Source organism: Mesocricetus auratus, unplaced genomic scaffold (assembly GCF_017639785.1).
Source record: "Mesocricetus auratus isolate SY011 unplaced genomic scaffold, BCM_Maur_2.0 Super-Scaffold_100007, whole genome shotgun sequence".
Taxonomy (NCBI): Eukaryota; Metazoa; Chordata; class Mammalia; order Rodentia; family Cricetidae; genus Mesocricetus; species Mesocricetus auratus.
The window spans coordinates 78,355,428-78,375,513 of NW_024429191.1; the positions used below are offsets into that span (position 1 = coordinate 78,355,428).

The 20,086-nt window shown below is 49.5% G+C and overlaps 2 protein-coding genes across 5 annotated transcripts in view; both read right to left on the reverse strand.

Annotated features, from left to right (window-relative positions):
- Positions 1-2,968: 2,968 nt before the first annotated feature.
- On the reverse strand, positions 2,969-7,214 carry Ghdc (GH3 domain containing). The gene is made up of 9 exons (XM_013126199.3): positions 7,092-7,214; positions 6,626-6,960; positions 6,238-6,359; positions 5,615-6,116; positions 4,978-5,170; positions 4,818-4,889; positions 4,609-4,742; positions 4,159-4,244; positions 2,969-3,923 (listed from the first exon to the last, which is right to left on the reverse strand). Exons 2-9 carry the CDS (start codon positions 6,942-6,944, stop codon positions 3,705-3,707), a joined length of 1,647 nt encoding a protein of 548 aa, XP_012981653.2. The 5' UTR covers positions 6,945-6,960; positions 7,092-7,214; the 3' UTR covers positions 2,969-3,704.
- Positions 7,215-14,818: 7,604 nt separating this feature from the next.
- The window catches only part of Stat5b (signal transducer and activator of transcription 5B), a 70,398-nt gene continuing 65,130 nt past the window's right edge, over positions 14,819-20,086 (reverse strand). For all 4 annotated transcript variants that reach the window (XM_040749707.1, XM_040749709.1, XM_040749708.1 and 1 more), the window contains 3 exons: positions 18,031-18,082; positions 17,672-17,776; positions 14,819-17,205 (listed from right to left, as the gene is read on the reverse strand). In XM_040749707.1, coding sequence (XP_040605641.1) covers positions 17,079-17,205; positions 17,672-17,776; positions 18,031-18,082 — 284 coding nt within the window. In that variant the 3' untranslated portion in view covers positions 14,819-17,078. The remainder of the gene's footprint in view (positions 17,206-17,671; positions 17,777-18,030; positions 18,083-20,086) is intronic.

Here is a 20,086-nt window from a genome sequence, read left to right on the forward strand (position 1 = left end):
TTTATAGTGCTCTGAGGTGTGTGTGGGGAGGGGGGCGGGGGAGACGTGTGCATTTACGTCCACTTTAAACCAGACAGAGGCATGTCTAAGATTAGCAGCTTGCAGTGGAGCCGTCTCCAGGTTGGGCCCAAAGAATGACTGCTCTGCTCTTGGTGCCCCCGCTTGTCTGTCTGCCTGTTCCTTGGAGATGGGGCGGTCTCCGGGTACTAATGAGGCTACCTTGTACCCAGGAATCTTGAGTTCACAAAAGAGGCGGTGGCTGGGGCACTGGCCAGAGACAATGGGGGAGGGGGTGGTTACTAATTAGAGGCAGAAAAAGTGGCAGCCTGAGAATCATTGTCCAAGGTATGTAGAGGGTGGGGGAATAGGGAGGATACCTGGGTAGAATTCAGTCTCCCCACCCCAGCTCCTTGTCACTGATTCTGGGGTCCATCAGGTTCCAGGGCCTTTCCCTCCATGGAAACAGCTCTTGAACTGCCCTCCCTGCCCCACCCCGCAGATCTCCATTTCCTCTGTCCCTTTCACCAAACTCCTCCATGGAAAGTCTTGGAGACTTTCTGTGGGCAATGGGTAAGAGAGCAGCCAAGCCTGGTTTCTAGAAACTGGTGAAGAGCACTGTCTCCTGGGCCACACAAGAAGAGGATATTGTAGTCTTACTCTGCCATTTCCAGGATTGAACCAACATAGAACAAGGCCTGAGGGTCATGGGTATGGGATGGGGCAAATCGACTCATGCCACTTGCAGACCAAGTAAGTTCTCCATCAAGGCCTGGTTAAGTATCTCTTGATGGAGATCAGTTCCGCATGGGTACAGTGACAGCAGTGTGCCTAGGATGTGACCTTATTTCCTTCCTTCCTTCCTTCCCCTTCCTCCCTCCCTCCCTCTTTCTTTCTCTCTTTCTTTCTGCCTTTTAAGACAGCATTTCTCTGTGTAGCCCTGACTGTCCTGGAACTCGCTCTGTAGACCAGGCTGGTCTCTAACTTAGAGATCTGCCTGCCTCTACCATCCCAATGCTGAGATTAAAGGTGTGCACCACCACTGCCTGTGACCCCATTTTCTTAGCAGTTAAGTGCTCTTATAGAGCCATCTCCCCAGCCACAGCCACCATGTCCCCACTTTCAAGAAGCACACAAGTCTTGGGGGGGTGAGGGTGGCATCTGGGTCCAAGGATAGTTCAATGCAGGGAAAGAACTACTCGGAACCAGCAAAGATTGGACAGTCACTTCCTTCTGGGTGGGACATGGGTTGGGGGCTCAAAGGTAGCTTCTGCTAGGTAGGTAAGGGAACAGAGTATGTATAAGAAGAGACAAAGTGGCCAGGCGTTGGTGGCGCACGCCTTTAATCCCAGCAGAGGCAGGCGGATCTCTGTGAGTTCGAGGCCAGCCTGGTCTACAGAGTGAGTTCCAGGACAGCCTCCAAAGCCACAGAGAAACCTTGTCTCGAAAAACCAAAAAAAAAAAAAAAAAAAAAGAAAAAAAAGAAAAAAGAAAAGAAAAAGTGAAGAAAGGCTTGGATGTGACAGTACTTGGCTCACACGGCATGGGGTGAGATCCTCATAGTTTCTATGGAACTAAAGGGAGAGGTAAGTTGGGTAATGTTTACCTGTCAGGCTGGGCAGTCATTATAGGAGGACTTTAAAAGGCTGATGGGGAGTGGCTTCGGAAGAAGGCAGAGCCCACAGGCGGGACATAGGAGGAGAGAGAAATGATTCAGAGAACTGAAAGTTGCATGCTGCTCAGGACTAGCACAGCCTTGGCTTGGGAGGAGCTACAGGTCTTGGCCTCCTAGCCTTGAGACTTAGTTCCCTCACTGCCATGGGCACTTTCTGCAGGGAGCTTTGAGGCTCCTTCCTGCTGTGACACTTGGTGACTTGGAGCCTAGCTTCCTCCTTTCTCATCGTGGAAGTGATTTGTGTAGGCGAGGCCAGGAAAGAGCCCAGTGCTGAGGCAGGATGGAGAAACTGGGAACAAACAGCCCCTTCACCTTCAGACTGTGCCTGGATGGGAGGGCAAAGGGCATCTGTCTGCTTGGTCGTGTTAAGTCACAGTGGGAGCCTCCAGAAGCTCCTGTGTGCTCACACTCTTGGGACTAACCTAAGCCAGTGTACAGAGGAGGTAAAAGCTATGGATCTCAGGGCAGTGGGGCGGGGTGGCTGGCTGGGCTCCAGAGGGGAGGCCAGGCTATGACTGAAGTAGGGTGCCTGGGAACCCACATAGCATTCTCAAAGCAGCGGTGTCCAGAATCTGAGTATGAGAATTTTATTTGAAGGCCCAGAGAAATGACTCAACAGCCAAGAGTCCTTGATATTTTCATAGAGGACCTGCATTTGGTTCTCAGCACCCACATAGCAGCTCTCAACTGCCTATTGCTGTGGATTATGCTCGTTGTTAATAATAAAGCTGATTGCCGATAGGAAAGAGATTGGGCAAGACAGCCTGACACAGAGAGAATGCTGGGAGAGAAGGGCGGAGTCAGGGCAGTCAGAGCTGTCAAGGGAGACACCAGCCAGCAGCTGAGCAAGCAGGACATGTAGAAAATGAGGTAACAACACTTGGGAGGCAGAGGCAGGCGGATCTCTGTGAGTTCGAGGCCAGCCTGGTCTACAGAGTGAGTTCCAGGACAGCCTCCAAAACAATACAGAGAAACCCTGTCTTGGAAAACCAAGAAAAAAAAAAAAAAAAGAGGTAACAAACCACAAGTCACATGGCAGAATGTAGATTAATAGAAATGGGTTAATTTAAATATAAGAACTAGTTAGTAATAAGCCTGAGTTATTGGAAGAACATTCATAAGTAATATAAGCCTCTAAGTGGTAATTTGGAAGCAGCTCCCAGGACAGGCGAACTCTGCCTTCAGCCTGTAACTCCAATTCCAATGAATTCACTATTTTCCTCTGGCCTCTGGAGGTATTTGCATACACATGGTGCACACACACACAGGCACACACAGATAAAATAAATACATAAATATTTTTAAGAGTTTTATTTGGGAGTCGATCCAGGGAGCCCAGTGGTAAAATGGGCAAGGGAGGGACGGATGGAGGAGCTGGTAGGAAGAATATTAAACACTGGATCCCTCCCGTGGGCCAGCCTCATGCTTTCAGGAGACTGTGCAAGATATACCTCCAACCAGGAGACAATGATGCTGAGGTCTTTATTCATTTGCTCCTGCTCCTCAAGGAGCCACTCTGGGAGCATCACCCACACGTTCAGCCCATGCTGTTACTCTGGCCAAGCACATGAAAGGGGCTGAGATACAGGAAGCCACCAGGGTGCATCAGAGCTCCTCATCAGTGTCACAGAGTGTAGGCTGAGGGGGAAAGTTGTAGGGCACTTCTGGGTTCTGTTGTATGCCCAAAGCCTCCACCTTAAAACCGGCCAATGAGCCGGGCGGTGGTGGCGCACGCCTTTAATCCCAGCACTTGGGAGGCAGAGGTAGTCGGGTCTCTGTGAGTTCAAGGCCAGCCTGGTCTACAGAGTGAGTTCCAGGACAGCCTCCAAAACAATACAGAGAAACCCTGTCTTGAAAAAAACAAAAAACAAAAACATACAAAAAAACTAGCCAATGAGCCAAAGGCCTCCCTAAGGCCCAGTGGCTCTGATGGGCCAGTATTCTGTGATGTCTGGTCCAGGACTGAACATCTGGAGATGCCCCAGAGGAAAGGGCGAGGTGGCAGAGAGAAGCCTGGCAACAGCTGCCTTGGTTAAGTTATCACCCTCTTCTGCAGGATCTGCACCAAGTGACGAAGCCTGAGGACCCGAGGCATTTCAGGAGGGAAGGAGGAGGAGGGGCAGGCTGCTAGTGCTTCCCGGAGTATTCTGAAGCTCCCTGGTCTCACCAGATGGACTTTGGCAGGACCCACACTGCCCCGGAGCCGCAAGGACTTGTAGTGAGGGGAGGTTTCCTTCAGGCAGTTGTCAAGCTAGGGCAGAACAGTGGGGTGAGGCTACTCTGAGGTGTGAGATGTGTACAACCATGCCCGAGGCTACCCGCACCTAGGGCTTTGGTGTGGAGGACCTGCTCCCTTCCCAGATTCCCTGAAGAGGGGCCCCCCCTCCCTGGTACCCCTTTCTCTGCACTCCCTCATCTCCATGACAACCGGGGAGGGCTTGCAGAACAAAAGAGACTTAGAATCAGACCCTGGTCTCATCTTTTACCTTGTCTCGATTTTCCTCGGACAGATTCCTCAATCCTCTCAGCTCCACGAACACCTCGTAGTGCGGGGCAGAACCGTCATAGGAGTCTGAGGACAAAGCCACACACACACACTTCCTGAGGACAAGGCGGCTGCCAGAGCCAACAGCCTCTGCCTTTACTTCTTCCCTATTCTAAGGTTCACGGGGGAGGGGGAGAAACAATTCTTGGTGGCAATTAGCAAATAGAGGGAAAGCTAGAACCGACCCGTGGATCTGAGACTAGTCAGGAATGAAAATGCATGGAGACTGCAGTGGGTGGGATGGGAGTTACATAGAGGGAGGGACTTCTGTTAGCAACAGTGGAGAAGACTGAGCTGAATCTCCTTTCTGGAAGTCTCCGGTCAGGATGAACATGGGTTGGGGGATAGACAGACCCAAGACATGAGGTCAGGAGCAGCTAGGAAGGCTTACCCAGAATGCTGCTCTCTACACAGGCATGGTCCAACAGCTTGGCCCCTGGCCACTGCCCTACTGCTTGGGCCAAGGCAGCGGAGAACATCTTCTCATCAGTAACTTCTCCTCGAACACACAGAGTCTGTCCCAGCCTGAGGGAAAAAGGAGGAGAAGTGTACCCGAGGCACAGGGATGGCCCCTCCCTCGGCATCCCCAGGGTCGCCTACCTGCTGGTGAAGCTGACAACAGGACACTGATTGTAGGCACCAACCACCCGCACCACATCTCCCAGACGGCACCTGATGGGTGGGTTGGGATAGAGGAGTGAGCTCGTGTCCCCTCCCAAGGGCAGGGCACCAGAGGTGACAGAGGCCAGCAGGGGATCACCTGGTCAGGCCAGCGTGGTCGGTCAGCACTAGTTCATACTCTTCCTCCCTTTGGGCATCAGTGAGAAGGAGCGTGGAGGCTGCCTCCTCTTGGGTTCCTTCCTTGACTGGAAGCAGCTCAATAAAGGGGACCCCAGGGGGCAGAAGATAGAATCCTTGGGGTTGCTCCGGCCACAGGTTTAGGGCCATCACCCCTATAGGGAGCAAAAAAATCTTCTTGTTAACTTCGTGGTACATTCCTCTCTGCCAAGCAACAGCAGAAACCAATGCCTCACTGTGGACCATAAGCCCAGCCCCTCTGAGCATCTGGTCCTCCTGCTCCAGCTTTTCTGGATACCCCTAGGGCCAGCCTGCTCCCTCCTGGTCTTGACTGGGTAGAGGCAAGCAGAGATGCTGTGGTTCCACAGGGTCAGAGAAGAAAACAAATCCTGGTACCCCATGAGTCTATGGGGGATGCTATGTCTCAATGAACCTTGGCATACTCAGCTGTCAGGCAGAGCTCGTAACCCGTACCATCCTGGCTGGGCATTGAGAAGGATTCAAGATAAATGTGTATGCTGCTCAATGCGTGGTAGCTAGCTGGCTGCATGACCTCTGCCCCCAACCCCGCCTGCATCCAATCCCTGCTTCAAGCTGACCTCCAGAAGCAGCATAAGCAGGAGAAAAGAAGGCTAGCCCTTGGCACCACAAGGCCCTGAGGGCAGCGACAGCTTCTGCTTGGCCTCCTGCATCCAGGGTCACCACCACCTGCAGTTTTGGCCACAGCCGCAGGGCTAATCCCCGGGGCCCCTGCTCCAGGGCTTCCTGTAGTTCAGATGCTCGGCTAGGGAGAGGCCTTCCTAGGTTCCCGGCTGCTATGGCCTCAGCCAGTTCATTGCCCTCTGCCTCCAGGCCCACAAAGACATCCAGGAGCTCCACTGCAGTCCTTGCCTCCAGGGCCCTCAGCCCTGGGGATATCAGTGCCTCCAGCAGCAGGGTCCGAGAGTCCTTGGCTCCAAGGGGGCTTACCCGGCCCAGGGCATGCCTGAGCCAGGGGACAGAGTTGGGCCATGGGGATGTAGGGGTCACACAGGCCGTACTTCCTGGCGTCAGTACTTCTGGGTAGGCCTTGTTTAGGGTGACTAGACCCAGCAGGGTGGCCTGGAAGGATATAAAAAGGACTGGCATTCAGACTTCAGAATCTGACCCCAGATACTACTGTGGGTCTTTGCCTATCTTTCGAAAGGGTTTGTTGCTGTGGAGTAGGGGTGCCTCTGTTTACCTGCAGAGAAGCCTCTCCATGATACTGGGGTGAGGCAGGGGGCGGGAGCTTCTCTTCACTCTCTTCCTCCTTGGCTTGGCTGGTTTTGGTCAGTGGGCGATGACTCCGGAAGGTGCTCAGGTCTGTAACCCCCAAAATACCAGAAACTCTCAGGAAGTGAGAAGAATGTGGAGATCCTTGAGGAAGGAACCCAGAAAGGGCCTGGGAAATGGGGTGAAGGCTAGGACAGGGGAGGGCTCTGGGCCAGGCCACAGAGTACTGGTGGTAAATGAAGGGGCCGTAGGGGTCTAGAATCTGTGTGTGTGTGTGTGTGTGTGCACGTGCGTGCATGCGCGTGTGTGTTTTCTTCCTCTTTGGGTCACTTCCCCTAGGTGTCACAAACACACACCTGTGCTCCCCTTGGGGGGACAGCAGGGACCCTGGGCTTTCTTCAGACACCACTCGAGGGCCTGCTGCTGGCTCTGGCCCACGTGCAGTGTGCTCTGTCCCAGTTTCCGATGGTGCCAGGCGGCTGCCAAGCCCAGTGCCCCCCAGGCCACCTGGTGTTGGAGGCGGGTCAGCCAGGATGGCCTGGCATCCCAAGACCTCTGCTGCCGCAGCATGGCCAGTGGGGGTAGCAACAGCAACAGCAGTAGCAGCAGCAGCAGCAGCGGCAGCGGCCATTGCAGCAGCATTCTCCAAGTAGCTCCCGGGAGAAGAACCGCCATCCTCCCGTCCCTAGTCCTGTATGGGAAAAAACAGCCCAAACAGCTCCCCCTCAAACTTTACTTTCTCTTGGGATGTTCCCTGCCCTGGTCCCCTCCCCTCTAGAGCCCTGGATCTATGTGCACCCCACACAGCCCACTTCTGCCTACTTTCAGCACCCCAGATCCCTCGGGATCCCTCAGTGTCTCTGGTTTCTGTACACAGCAGGTCAGAAAGTTGGAGTGATAACTTTAAAGGGCAGGGTTTAGACAGGAAATCCGGCCTGACTGGGCGGGTCTGAGGGGGGGTGCTCTTAAAGGAACAGGTCACCTAAAATGTGACAAGTTGAACACAGGCTCAAGTTGGCAGATGAGGGAGTTAGGGCCAGAGTAGCATGATCATCAAGAAAGAGAAAGAAGCCGGGGTTGGTGGCGCACGCCTTTAATCCCAGCACTCGGGAGGCAGAGGCAGGCGGATCTCTGTGAGTTCGAGCCAGCCTGGTCTACAAAGTGAGTTCCAGGACAGCTTCCAAAGCCACAGAGAAACCCTGTCTAGAAAAACCAAAAAAAAAAAAAAAAAAAAAAAAAAAAAAAAAAGAGAGAGAGAAAGAGAAAGGAAGGTGTGTGGAAAGAGTGTTTGCACTCTGCTCTGGAACAGGTTCAGACTTGAGAACAACTGAAAACCAGAGCTGTGGAGGTGTGGTTGTGCACACTTGTCATTCCAGTCCTCAGGAATGTGGCAGCGAGAGGGTTGGGAGCTAAAGGTCATCCTCAGTTATGTAACAAGTTCAAGGCCAGCCAGAGCTACTTGGAGGTCTTGTCTTTAACAGGAAAAAAAAAAAAAAAAAGGAAATTCTCCAGGGTGCAGTGGGCACAAAGTGTTTGGGAGGCTGGGGAAGAATGGTTCAAGTACAGTCCTGGCTAGTCTGGGTCACACAGCCAGATCCTGCCTTAAAGAGTAAATAGCCAGACATCAGGTACGTACTTTTAATCCCAGCACTCGGGAGGCAGAGTCAGGTGGATCTCTGTGAGTTCAAGGTCAACCTGGTCTAACCGAGAGAGTTTTAGGACAGCTAGGCTACACAAAGAAATCCTGTGTTGAAAATTAAAAAAGAAAGAAAGAAAGAAGAAAGGAAGGAAGGAAGAAAGAGACTTTCATCTTTGCAATTTTGTTGTTGTTTGTTTGAGACAGGGTTTCTCTGTAGCTCTTGTAGACTAGGCTGGTTTTGAACTCACAGAAATCCGCCTGCCTTTGCCTCCCAAGTGCCGGGATTAAAGGCATGCACCACCACTGCCCGGTTCATCTTTGCAATTGCTAAACCCGAATGTAATATAGTTTCGTCAAATTTACCAGTGACTGAGTATACTCACTGACTTTATCTCAAGGAAAACATTTATTTAGCTTATATTTTATTTCATGTGCATTGGTGTTTTGCCTGCATGTGTGTCTGTGTGAGAGTACTGGATTCCCCGGACCTGAAGTTGTGAGGTGCCTTTTGGGGGATGGGAATTGAACCCTGGTCCTTTGGTACTGTGTGCAGTTTTTTGTTTTCTTAACTTTATCTATGTTCAGAAATGATAAGGACTTTTTCAAGGTTAGGCTAAGAAGTATTGTAATTTAATTTAGTTTTAATTTTAGTATTACTTTAAAGAAAATTAAAAGTTGTTTTTTTGTTTGTTTGTTTTTTGGTTTTTTTGAGACAGGGTTTCTCTGTGGCTTTGGAGGCTGTCCTGGAACTCAGTGGTCCAGGCTGGTCTCGAACTTAGAGAGATCCACCTGCCTCTGCCTCCCGAGTGCTGGGATTAAAAGCGTGCGCCACCAACGCCCGGCTAAAAGTTGTTTTTAAGATACCTAAAGGGTTGTTAAAAGTCAAAAAGGGGATCAATTTCCAGGCAAGTTTCCCACAAGGTGACCTGATGGCCTAGGGTAATCTAGTGCATAGTAAAGCTGGCTGGTTAGAGTAGTTACACTTCTGCACAGGACTAACAGGGTGAGGGGCAGTGGCCCAGAGGGGCTAGAAGGGTCAGTGTTCTAGTGGCTGGCTCACCAGCTAGGGACAGAGGGAACCCTGGTCCTTTGGAAGAGCAGTCAGTACTCTTAACCATTAAGCCATCCCTCCAGCCCCCAAATATTTATTTCTATTATGTGTTTCTGTGTCTCCAAGTGTGCAGGTTACTGTGGGACCCAGAAGGGTTTAGATCTGCTGGAGCTTGAGTCACAGGCGCTGTAAGCCACCCAACAGCGGCGACAGAAATACAGGTCTTTTGGAATGGCAACAGTTAAGTGGTGTTGACTGTTGGGCCATCTCTCCACGCTCCCCCTCCTGCCACTCCTCAAGTAGCCCAGACTGACTTTGAACTTGATAGTATCTAAGAATGACTTTGAGCCCTTGATCCCCCTGCTAATATCTCCAGAGTGCTACAGGAGAGAGAAAGGAATTTATTAGAATGTCTTACAGGCTGTGGTTCAGGTAGTCCAGCAATGACTGTCTACCAACAGAAGGCCACAGAATCCAGTGAGGCTGGATGTCTCTTCAATATACACTGGAGTCCCACAGAAGTAGACTCTAACATCAGTAACTTGCTAACGAGATGCTTTCCCACCAGGAGCGTCACGATCGCTTCCATGTTTTGTTCCTGATCTTAGGTGAGAGCATGAAGTTTTTCCCCAATGTGAGGGAACTGTCAGATTTTTGCATCTTTTGAAATGGCCATACTTTTTGTCCCCTCTCTCTCCCCCTCTCTCTCCAGGGCTTCTCAGTGTAAGCCTGGTTGTCCAGCAACTCAGTCTGTAGCCTCTGCCTCACAAGAGCTGTGATTAAAGGTGTACACCACCACACCAGCTTTTCTTCTTTTTTAAAAGGTGTTGGAGACAGCTCACACTGACCTTGAATTCAGTCTTTCTGTCTCAGTCTCCTGAATGTTAGGATTACAGGTGTGCACCATCATAGTCAACTCTTCCTATCTTTGTTCATTTGCTCGTTCCTTCCTTCCCTCTTTTCTTCCTTCCTTCCTGTCTCTCTTCCTTTGGGATTACAGATGTGCACCACCAAAGAGGCTCAAGTGTGTATGTTTGTGTGTTCATGAGTATGTGGTTCAGATGTGTGTAGTGGCCGGAGACCAATGTGGGGTGTTGTTCACCTATTATTCTCCGTGTGTGTGTGTGTGTGTGTGTGTGTGTGTGTGTGTGTGTGTGTGTGTGTGTGTGTGTATTGTCGGGGGGGGGGGGGGGTATGTAATATCTCAGAAATATGCTTGGTCCAGCCACAAATTCTAAGAGTTCAGAACTTCTATTATCTTTTAGATGCCAGCTGATTACCTCCAGTATCTGGCCCCAGGGGTGAATGGCTCCTATTTTGTGTAACAAAAGACCTAGGCCTGGGCAAGCCTATTCCCACCCTCTCACCCTGAAGGCTAGAGAACACGCTGATATGGAGGGCCTGAGGGCTAGAGTACTTGCTGCTCAGGAGTGTCTCTAAGGTTAGAGGAATATTTCCAATCAGTCCTATATGCATGATAATAGATGTCTTCATGTTTGTTTGGTTTTGGTTTTTTGCAACAGGGTTTCTCTGGGTAACAACCTTAGCTGTCCTGGAACTTGCTTCGAAGACTAGGCTGACCTCCAACTGAGATCTTCCTGCCTTTGCCTTCCAAGTGCTGGGATCAAAGGTGTGCACCACCACCCACCACCCACCCAGTCATCTCCCCCCCCTCCCTCCCCCCCGAGACAGGGTTTCTCTGTGGCTTTGGAGACTGTCCTGGAACTAGCTCTTGTAGGCCAGGCTCGAACCCACAGAGATCCACCTGTCTCTGCCTCCCTAGTGCTGGGATTAAAGGCATGCACCACCAACGCCCGGCTAAGATTTCTTTTTTTTTAAAGATAGTATCTGTCACTGAACCTGGAGCCCATAGATTGGACTCAGTTGTCTGTCCAGCTAACCCCATAGACCCTGTCTCTACCTTCCCAACTGTTGTTAAAATGTTTAGGTTTATCCAGTAAGGAGACACAGACTGCGACTCAACGATCCCACTTAGAGAGAGAGGGAGGGAGGGAGGGAGGGAGGGAGGGAGGGAGGGAGGGAGAGAGAAAGAGAGAGAGAGAGAGAGTATAAACGGGTAGGGGTCAGTCCTTTAAAGGGGTCCTTTGTACCTGCCTGGTTCTCATGGAACTCTGGGCTGGCCAGAGTGTTGCCTGAGCGCATCCTGCCAGGTAACAGGGCAGGCCAGAGTAATGCCTGAACCTTTCACCAACCATGGAAGCACAGCCAAGTGCACTATACCCATCATTTTGCATGGGTGCTGGGCTTCCAGACTCTGGCCCTATGCTTCTGCAGTAAACATTTTGCCAACTGACCCACTTCTTTAGCCTCTCCATCTTTTATTTCTAATTCTATTGATTCTCAAATAGACTTTCATACGTCAAGCTCATTCCAAATCACAGAGATAAATCTGACTTTGTGGTTGGTGATGTGCAGTTCTTTTTATATGTTGATGAATTCCATCTGCTAGCATGTGTGCAGGGTGTTTGTGTCCGTATTCATGAGTCATGTTGGTCTTGTGATGTCTTAGTCTGGTTTTGGCATTAGGACAACATTGGTTCCGTGGCATGAAAACTGTGTGGGGGTTGCAGAGGTGACTCAGTGGTTAAGAGCACTTGCTGCTCTTGCAGAGGGCCTGAATTCAGTTTCCTTTCGGTTCCAGGGGATCGGGCGCCTTCTTCTGGTTGCTACAGGTACGAAGCACGCTGTGCACTTAGACACATGCAGGCAAAACACTGCACACATAAGATTAAATAAATATTTAGAAAACAATGTTTTGATTATTATGAGGAGTGTATGTGTGTGCATGATGTGTCCTCCAAGCCCCCATGTCCTGGGGCAGGTTGGTCGGTGCCCTTGCTCTAGAATGGAGAGACTGAAAAACAACAAAACAGCCCCAAACTAGAAACAATATGTCCTTGAGAACAGCTACAGGGAGAAACCATTTCCAATAGAGGCTACTATAGCTCATCCCATGGTTAAAAAAAATGAAACTGGGCAGTGGTGGTGCACTCCTTTAATCCCAGCACTCGAGAGGCAGAGGCAGGCGATCTCTCTGATTTCGAGACCAGCCTGGTCTACAAGAGCGAGTTCCAGGACAGCCTCCAAAGCCACAGAGAAACCCTGCCTCGAAAAACCCAAAAAAGAAAGACTTTATTTTTGAGCAGAAGTTCATTGATGGAGAGAATAGGGTCAATCAGAATCTCATTTGACTGCCCGGACTTCCCCACTCCATCTCTGCTGGGTGTTTTTAAGCCTCCAGTTTGATGACATCCCCTCTCAATCAGGCTACTCTCATCATCTCTTCTAGATGCTATAAACTCCTGATTCGGTGTTTGCTACGTATCTGCTACTTGCTATTCATTCATTTACTTTCCCGTGCTCATTCAAACCTCCAAGTACAGCTGTTGTAGCTGAATAGTACAAAACACGGGGTCTCTATCCCAGGATGGACTCAAACATGTTAGTTCTGATCCTCCTGCCTCCACCTCCCAAATGCTGGCATTAGTAGCATATACCACCACCACACCTGGTTAGGTACTGCTGGGAATGAAACGCAGAGCCTCGTGAATAACAGGCAAGCACTCAGTCAATGTAGCTACAGCCTCAGTACACACTGAGTGTTTTTAAATGTATCCATACTCAGATCTATGCTCTGAGGCTTTTTGGTCACTTGTTCCCTTTCTACCTTGCCATGCTTTCCCATCACCCCATGAGAAACATCTGTCTAAGACAAGAAGTTTTTGTTTTTTTCTAATTCTTGTCACGGGGCTCGAACCCAGAGCCTTCAGCACAAGTTCTACCATTGAACCACAGTACCAACCCTTAGAGGAGCATAGAACTTGATTTCCAAGCCTCGAACTTAGAATGAGTCTAGATTTCAACCATCCTGCATGTTGGTTATTAAGTTTATGACTATGCTTCAGACCCATGGCCATGGGTCCCCGATAACACCATCTTCTCTTGCTTGAACTATTGAAATGGTCTCCCAGCTTTTCCTCACTACTTGTTCCATCTCCCTTCAAGCTACACATGCTGAAGCTGCAATAGGATTCTTTCTTTTAAAAGATGCATTTGTTTTTATTGTTTGTGTATGAGTGTTTGCCTACATGGATGTACACGTACCATGTGTGTATCTGGTGTCCATGGCGGTCTGAAGAAGGTATTGAATCTCCTGGGCCTGGAGTAATGGATGGTTGTAAGTCACCATGTGGCTGCTGGGGATTGAATCCAGGCCTTCTGCAAGAGAATAAGTGCTTGTTTTTTCTTTTCTTTTCTCCCTTCTCCCCCCCATCTCTTTTTCTTTCTCTTCCTTTCTTTCTTCCTTCCTTTCTTTCTTCCTTCCTTTCTTTCTTCCTTCCTTCCTTCCTTCCTTCCTTCCTTCCTTCCTTCCTTCCTTCCTTCCTTTCTTTCTTTCTTTCTTTCTTTCTTTCTTTCTTTCTTTCTTTCTTTCTTTCTTTCTTTCTTTCTCTTTTTGACTTCTCAAGACAGGGTTTCTCTGTGTAACCCTGGTTGTCCTGGAACTCACTCTGTAACACTCTAGCCTCAAATTCACAGAGACCCACCTGCTTCTGTCTCCCAAGTGCTGGGACTAAAGGTGTGTGCCACCACCATCTAGTCTTCCCCTGTTCTTTTTTTAAGATAAGGTCTCAAATTGCCTAGGCTGGCCTTGTCATTACCCAGTCAAGGATGGCCTTGAAGCTGGGCGTTGGTGGCGCACACCTTTAATCCCAGTATTTGGGAGGCAGAGGTATTGGATCTCTGTGAGTTCGAGGCCAGCCTCGTCTACAGAGCAAGTTCCAGGACAGCCTCCAAAGCAATACAGAGAAACCCTGTCTTGAAAAACCAAAAAAGTCACTGGAGAGGAGAAAGCCTCAACTGAGAAAATGCCTCAGTGAGATCAGGCTATAGGCATGCTTGAGGTATATTTTCTTGATTCATGATTGATGTGGGAGGACCCAGCCCATCCCTGGGTTGATGGTTCTGGGTACTATAAGACTGTAGGCTTGCCGGGCGCTGGTGGCGCACGCCTTTAATCCCAGCACTTGGGAGGCAGAGGCAGGTGGATCTCTGTGAGTTCGAGGCCAGCCTGGTCTACAAGAGCTAGTTCCAGGACAAGCCTCCAAAGCCACAGAGAAACCCTGTCTCAAAAAACCAAAAAAAAAAAAAAAAAAAAAAAAAAAAAAGACTGTAGGCTTTGCTGGGCGGTGGTAGTGCACACCGTTAATCCCAGAACTCAGGAGGCAGAGGCAGGTGGATCTCTGTGAGTTCGAGGCCAGCCTCGTCTACAGAGCGAGTTCTAGGACAGCTTCCAAAACAATACAGAGAAACCCTGTCTCGAAAAACCAAAAAAAAAAAAAAAAAAAGAAAAAAAAAAAGAAAAAGAAAAAAAAAGTAAGTGGTAGAGAGCTCCCTTAGCATGCATGAGGCCTTAGGTTCAAGCCCCAGTGGCATAGAAAAAAGGTGAAGAAAGGCAACCGGACTTACCACGACTTTCTGTTCATGTTCTTTTGTATTTGATAACGACCTGGGGTGGCAGGAACCAAAGTCTTGCCATCACCAGTTTCCCGACATGGTGCGAAGGCTCAGGGGAGGAATCTGAACACATTCAATTAGGGCTGGTTTTTCCATCAGGAAGAGTTACATGGAGAGTCTGAGCTGGCTATGGGTTCAGTTTCCCAAACATTTCCTAGCAGGAAGGTGGGAGATGCCCCGTCTGCCATCAAAGCCCATGACACATCATTTCAGGCCGTTGGCTCCCAACTAGTTCCCCTTAGGGTCACGCTGATGATTGAAAACGTTTTCCTGTTAAAGCCACCCTCCCTTGACACGTGATGGAAAGGAAACAGGACTCAACACTGCCCTTCAGAAGATGCCTTTATTGTAACATAAAATACACAATTTTCTGGCTGCCCCAATTTATACACAATACTTTTTGGTGGCTATATACTAATCTGACACTAAAATATGTATCTGAAATAAAATGTTAAAAAGAAAAATTATAAAAGAAAAATTTCACTGTAAGAGATAGCCACATTGAATCTCCTTCTACCCCTACGAAGCCCCACACACGCCACACCCTAAGCTGAGATCTCTCAGGACTCACGAGTGGGTCTGTGAGCAGGCAAGAGGCGGGCAGAGACCTGCTCTTGCTTGTCTCTGTGTGCAGGAGTGGGGAAGGAGAGAGACCAGCATGCAGATAGGGGAAACAGCTTCCAGTTAAAAGCCTGTCCCATCTCCAGACACAGCCTCAGGAAAACCCAGGATAGTGAAGCAACCATGAGGAAGCCTTACTCTTTGGTACCTTCTGCTCCAACCCAACTTGAGAGGAAGATTGGAACCTTCCAGGTGTGCCAGGCTGCTCTAATATCCCTATGCCCTGGGGCCATGTCCACAATAAATCGAGAAGTGTGTCAACTCCACGCCCTTGTGAGGATTACTGGGACAAACAGGCCACATGACAGGTGGGAAGAGTCCCTTAAGCCTGGATTCCTCAAGCACTTCCAGCTTTCTCCTGAGGGGGCAGGGAGGGGACTCACGCCTCCTCCAGCCAGAGAGCACCTGAGGCAGAGAGGCTACCACCAGGCGTAGAAAAATCAGTGTACAAAACCCAGCCAAGGCAAGCAGCAGCTTTTAAAAAGTCATCTTCCAATAAATAATTTACGACACAGGAGTATGTTCCTTTAACAGCAAAACACTGATAAATTCAGAAGTTATTTTTGTAAAAAAAATATGTTTATTTACTTGCATGTATAAAAATAAGGTTTTGGGGCCCTCCTCTCCTGGGTGTGGCTCTGCCCTTGCTTGGAGAGGAAGCCGAAGAGGGCTTTGCAGGCCTGAGTGGTACCGGTTTCTGCTTGCCCCTCTCCCTGCCTGCCCACTGCAGCCCCTTCCTTCCCTCTGGTGACACTACAGAGACTGTGGAAGAAAATTACACTGAGGCTTGTTTTGTTTCTACCAAACTTTCTAGCAAACCTGCCGACTGCATTTCCCCAACTCCCAACAGCACCCAGCACCCCATAGTGGTGGCTGCTGGCTGGCCCCAGGTGCAGGTCACAATTCCCACCAACTATTCCTCGGAATACTTTGTGACACTGAAGGGAAAAGAGGTGACCTGGGTACAGAGGACCCAGACCTGATGCAGGAAGAGAGAAATTTGATGTCAAATTAGGGTGCAAATGGGAAAAACATAAAAGACCTTGTTTAGAGACAATAACACCATTGGACATTTACAGAGAGCCATTATCAACAAACTTCTAGAAAAGCCTTGGGTAATGCAGGCACAGCCTTGCCACAGCACAGAGTGGGGGAGGGCCATGGCCAGTGTCTGGGGCCAGGACTGGGTACACCACACCATGCTGGCAGAGCACAGGGCATCACCTGTCAGCTCTGAGCTGGGTGGCCCCTTCGTCCTTTCCACATGAGTACATACACGTAAGCTGCGTGGCAATTCTAGAAACGAGATTGAGGGAGCAGAGGACAAGGAGCCAATGTTAAGATGGGTTCAGTGGTGGAAACGGCCACCACCCATCCAAAAACCTTTGCCCCAACAGTCTTTATACAGCTCCTCTTTCCACCCGCATGTGCAAAGGGGGCAGGGACATGTGAGGCACTGGCCTTCTTCATCAACAGACAGTCACCTACATTTCAGGAGACAGGCGGAGACAATGGTAATTTGCTTGGACTATGGACTGCCTGGCAGAGGAATGAAGGCTCCGTAGAGAGGAGGTGCCTTTTCCTCTCTCTGTCCTTCTTTTACTTGAACAGTCACGTGTCAGAGTTCAGCCACCCCTAAGACACATGGCCAGGTTCCAGGGTTCAGGGAACCAACTGCCTTTTTGTACAAGGTAAAAATAAGCCTGGCCCCTGCCCTGGCATTGCAGCTTAGACTGGACAGCAAGGGGTGGGAAAAACACAACGTGCAAACACACACACACACACAAACACACACACACTCTCTCTTCACTGGTGCCACTATGCACAGAAACACTAAAGTCACAACTAGTATTAACACTTCACATTATGAGTATTGTTTCCAAAGAGAAGCGATTCATGGAATTAAAACATCCACGAGAAGTTCCTCCACGAGGATGATGAAGCTGCAGGTGGTGAGGTCTGGTCATGATTGTGCGTGAGGGATCCACTGACTGTCCATGGGCCGGCCTAAGAGTTCCTCCACACGCCGTGCAACATCCATCGTGTCTTCCAGATCAAAGTCTCCATCGGTGTCAAGGACAGGGTCGGGGCTTCAGAGGGAAAGACAGATGATGAAGGGGAGGACAAAAGGTTATCAGAGGTCACTGGAAACCCCACGACCAATCAGGTGAGAGATCCGGGCTGTCCCTTCAACCTAGGCCCTCACTGGAAAGATCACCTGATATAATCAGAGGCCTTTGCTGGCTAGGTCTGCAGAGACTCAGCTCTCAGTACCCATCCTAGCTGCCCATACCCAAACTCCACCTAGTACTTAAACACAGCGTGGCAAATCTCCATCTTCAGAGAACACAAGTGGCCATTTGTTCATGGCCGCTTGAGGCTTTAAACATCGGATGGACTCTCCCTTTCCCACAGGTCACAGCCTGGGCCTAGGCAGGGTGAGGTCAGGTCCAGAGAACCTGCAGGTTCCTTTGATCTCCACTCCATGCCTGAGGAGGTCCAGCCCGAGGCCAAGGCCCTAGTCCCTCCCCATTTGTCCCTGGGAACATGACCTACTTCTGTGAGTACATGTTGTAGTGAGCCTGGGGGCACACTACTGGAGAGGGTGCCTGGTCCATATAGGTAGCGCCACTACCCGCATCTGTGGATGCGTTAGCAAATCTGCAGAAGGAAGAGGAACACAGTCTCAGCCATGTGGACTGAAGGAGGGGTTTGAGGACATAGGAGGTTGTTGGTTGGACCCCAGGGGCCTGGCCACAGCATGATGGAACTCAGTTCCTTCTCAAAGACTAAGTTGGGTTTACCAGGGGTTTAGGGATGTTGGACTCAGCAGCAGGGAGTTCTGGGTGCTGGGGGAAGGACACACAGTGGAGAGAGATGACCCAGGAGAACAGAGCTGGGCCCTGGACACTTACTCGGGGACCACTTGCTTGATCTGTGGCTTCACGTATCCATCAGCTGCTTTTGCTGCCGGGGAGAAGAGCAATGAAAACCAGAGTCCACAGAGACAGCTCCCTCATTCTTTTGGATTAGGACACAGCCACCTAATCATAACTCAGGACATGACATAGCATGTAGTATCTCTATCTGCTATGGAGGCCTGCTGGAGATGCGCAGCACTGAAACCGAAGATCAGTTGCCTTCAAGGTCAGCTGGCGAGACTTACAGCCCGCCCAGAAGAGACAGATACTTCCATGCACATCTAGTCAACGGCTAGTGCTGTTTATTTGTGAAAATACTGGTATTCTTTTTTTCCTGTGAGACAGGATCTCACTATGTAGGGCAGGCTGGCTGGGAACTCCCCATGTAGGATTCAGACTGGATTCAGACTCTTGCCTCTACCTTAGGGGTCCGTGACTATGTCTGACTCTTTTTGTCTGGTATCGGGGACTGAACCTAGGGCATACCATGTATTAGGCAAAAGCTCTATCACTAGGCTGTTTCCCCAGCCCTCTTTTCACTTTTGGTTTTGAAACAGTATCTCACTAAATTGCACAAGATGGCTTTGAGCTCACTCTCTGCCCCAGGCAGGTGCTGTACTTTGGATCCTCCTGCCTCAGCCTCCCAAACTGAGATTACAGGCCTGATTGAAAAATAAAAACTTCAAAATTTTATAGTTGGGCCAGGCAGTGGTGGTGCACACCTTTAATCCCAGCACTCGGGAGGCAGAGGCAGGCGGATCTCTGTGAGTTTGAGACCAGCCTGGTCTACAAGAGTTAGTTCCAGGACAGCCTCCAAAGCCACAGAGAAATCCTGTCTTGAAAAACCAAAAAAAAAAAAAATTCATAGTTGGAACTGACAAGATAGCTCAGTGAGTAAAGGCTTGTCATCAAGCTGGATAACACAAGTTCCATCCCCAAGATCTGCACAGTAGAAGGAGAGCGGTGACTCCTGTAAGATGTTCTCTTACTTCCACATCCCAACCATGGCATAGGTATGCATCTCACACACCACCCACCCACCCACACGCACGCACGCACGCACGCACGCACGCACGCACGCGCGCGCGCGCACGCACGCACCCACCCACCCACCCACCCACGCACGCACGCACGCATGCACGCACGCACACGCACACACACAGGAAAAAGGCAGATAGATTAGGTTTCTATAGAAATCACAAGTCTTTTCACTTGAGAAAACAAAAAAAAAAAACAGAGAAAATACTTTCTATATAAATATATGAATAAAGAATTACGTATTTTCTTGCGTGTGTAGACATGTTCATGTGTGTGCCTGTGACTGTGCATATGTGTGTGCCCATGTATGTGGAGTGAGGACAGAAGACGCCTTGGGTGTCATTCCTTGGGCACCACACACCTTTTTTTTTTATTTTTTGACACAGGGTCTCTCTTTGGCCTGGAACCCAGTGAGTCAGTGTGTAGGCTAGGCTGACTGGCCAACAAGCCTTGGGGATCCACCTGTTTCTGTCTCCTCGACACCAGGATTATGAATGTGTGCCACATTGCTGGGCTTTTTTTTTTTTTTTTGTAAGAGTGGGCTCTAGGTATCAAACTCACAGCAAGTACTCTACTTACTGAATGATTTCCTCAGCCTCAGGTAAGTATATTTTCTCTATAAAAATATATATCTCCAAAAGGAAAATAAGAAAGACACACAAACACGTTTTTCACGGGAAAAAAAAATCACAAATGCTAGTGGAAGAATCTAGGTTTAGGAGCTAAGGCAAGCTGAAAGCTTGTCTTGGCCATGTCCCAGTTCATGTGACCTTTGGCAAATTATTTTATTTCTCTGTGCCTCAGTTTCCTTTTACGTAAAACAAGAGTAACAGTCACACTTCACAGAGCTGGTCCAAGGATTAAATGAGATACTGTGGTGGTTTGAATAAGAATGTCCCTCGCAGGCTCATATATCTGAATACTTAGAAACCAAGAGTGAACTGTTTGATAGGACTGGAAGGGTTAGGAGGTGTGGGGGTCTGAAGAAAAAGGGCCCCCACAGGCCCACAGG

Coding starts and splice junctions, on each gene's coding strand:
- Ghdc (XM_013126199.3), bottom strand. CDS start 6,944: ATGGCGGTTCTTCTCCCGGGAGCTACTTGGAGAATGCTGCTGCAATGG. Junction 5,171..5,614: donor TGCTTATGCTGCTTCTGGAG/GTCAGCTTGAAG, acceptor TGCTCCCTATAG/GGGTGATGGCCCTAAACCTG. Junction 3,924..4,158: donor CCGAGGAAAATCGAGACAAG/GTAAAAGATGAG, acceptor GTTCTGCCCTAG/CTTGACAACTGCCTGAAGGA.